Raw genomic sequence first — 805 nt, forward strand, 5'->3', positions numbered from 1 at the left:
CACTGCACTCCAGTCTGGGCGACGGAGTGAGACTCCAACTCAAAAAAAAAAGAAGAAGAAAGGGAATCCCTGTTCGGGGAGAGATTTCCTTCTTCTTCTCTTTCTTTCTCTTTCTGAGACAGGGTCTTACTCTGTCACCCAGGCTGGAGTGCAATGGCTCAATCCCAGCTCACCGCAGCCTCAAATTCCAGGGCTCAGGCAATCCTCCTGCCTCAGCTTCCCAACTAGCTGGGACTACACCTGGCTAATTTTTAAATTTTTTGTAGAGATAAAGTCTCGCCATATTTCCCAGGTTGGTCTCGAACTCCTGGGCTCAAGTGATCCTCCCACCTTGGCCTCTCACAGTGCTGAGATTCCAGGTGTGAGCCACTGTGCCCAGTCTAGGGAATGCTTTCTAAGGTGACTCTCAACAGGGGGCTTCACACTCAGCCCCTCCCTCTCCCGGCCTTGGCCCCCGGCCCCCTGTCCCCGACTGACCCGTCACCTCCAGGGGCACCAGGTCCTCCTCATCCTCGACGCCCCTCACCACCTGGCAGCGGTAGAGCCCAGCGTCGCTGGCCCTCAGCGGCCCCAGCAGGAGCGTAGCATTGGCTCGGCGCCGGGAGTAGGCGGGCAGCGACACTCGGCCCTGCCAGGCCTTCGCCACCCGCACCACGTTGTCCTTGGCCACCAGGATGGGCAGGTCCTGCCGCTGGCCCGACGCAGTCCGCACCTTGGTCCACTTGATCCGAGGGGCGTCTCGGGCCGCACCCGCCAGTGGCTGCAGGGCGAAGAGACAGGGCAGGGCCACCAGCTCGGCCAGCGC

The 805-nt window shown here is 61.0% G+C and overlaps 1 protein-coding gene across 1 annotated transcript in view; it reads right to left on the reverse strand.

The window, feature by feature from the left end:
* LOC103277266 (neurocan core protein-like) overlaps positions 1 to 805 on the reverse strand; it is a 23,130-nt gene that overhangs the window by 21,087 nt on the left and 1,238 nt on the right. The window contains 1 exon segment of the mRNA XM_021707361.1: positions 478 to 805. This exon segment is cut by the window's right edge and continues 15 nt beyond it. Coding sequence (XP_021563036.1) covers positions 478 to 805 — 328 coding nt within the window.

Source organism: Carlito syrichta, unplaced genomic scaffold (assembly GCF_000164805.1).
Source record: "Carlito syrichta isolate Samal-C Ts95f unplaced genomic scaffold, Tarsius_syrichta-2.0.1 Scaffold316824, whole genome shotgun sequence".
NCBI lineage: Eukaryota > Metazoa > Chordata > Mammalia > Primates > Tarsiidae > Carlito > Carlito syrichta.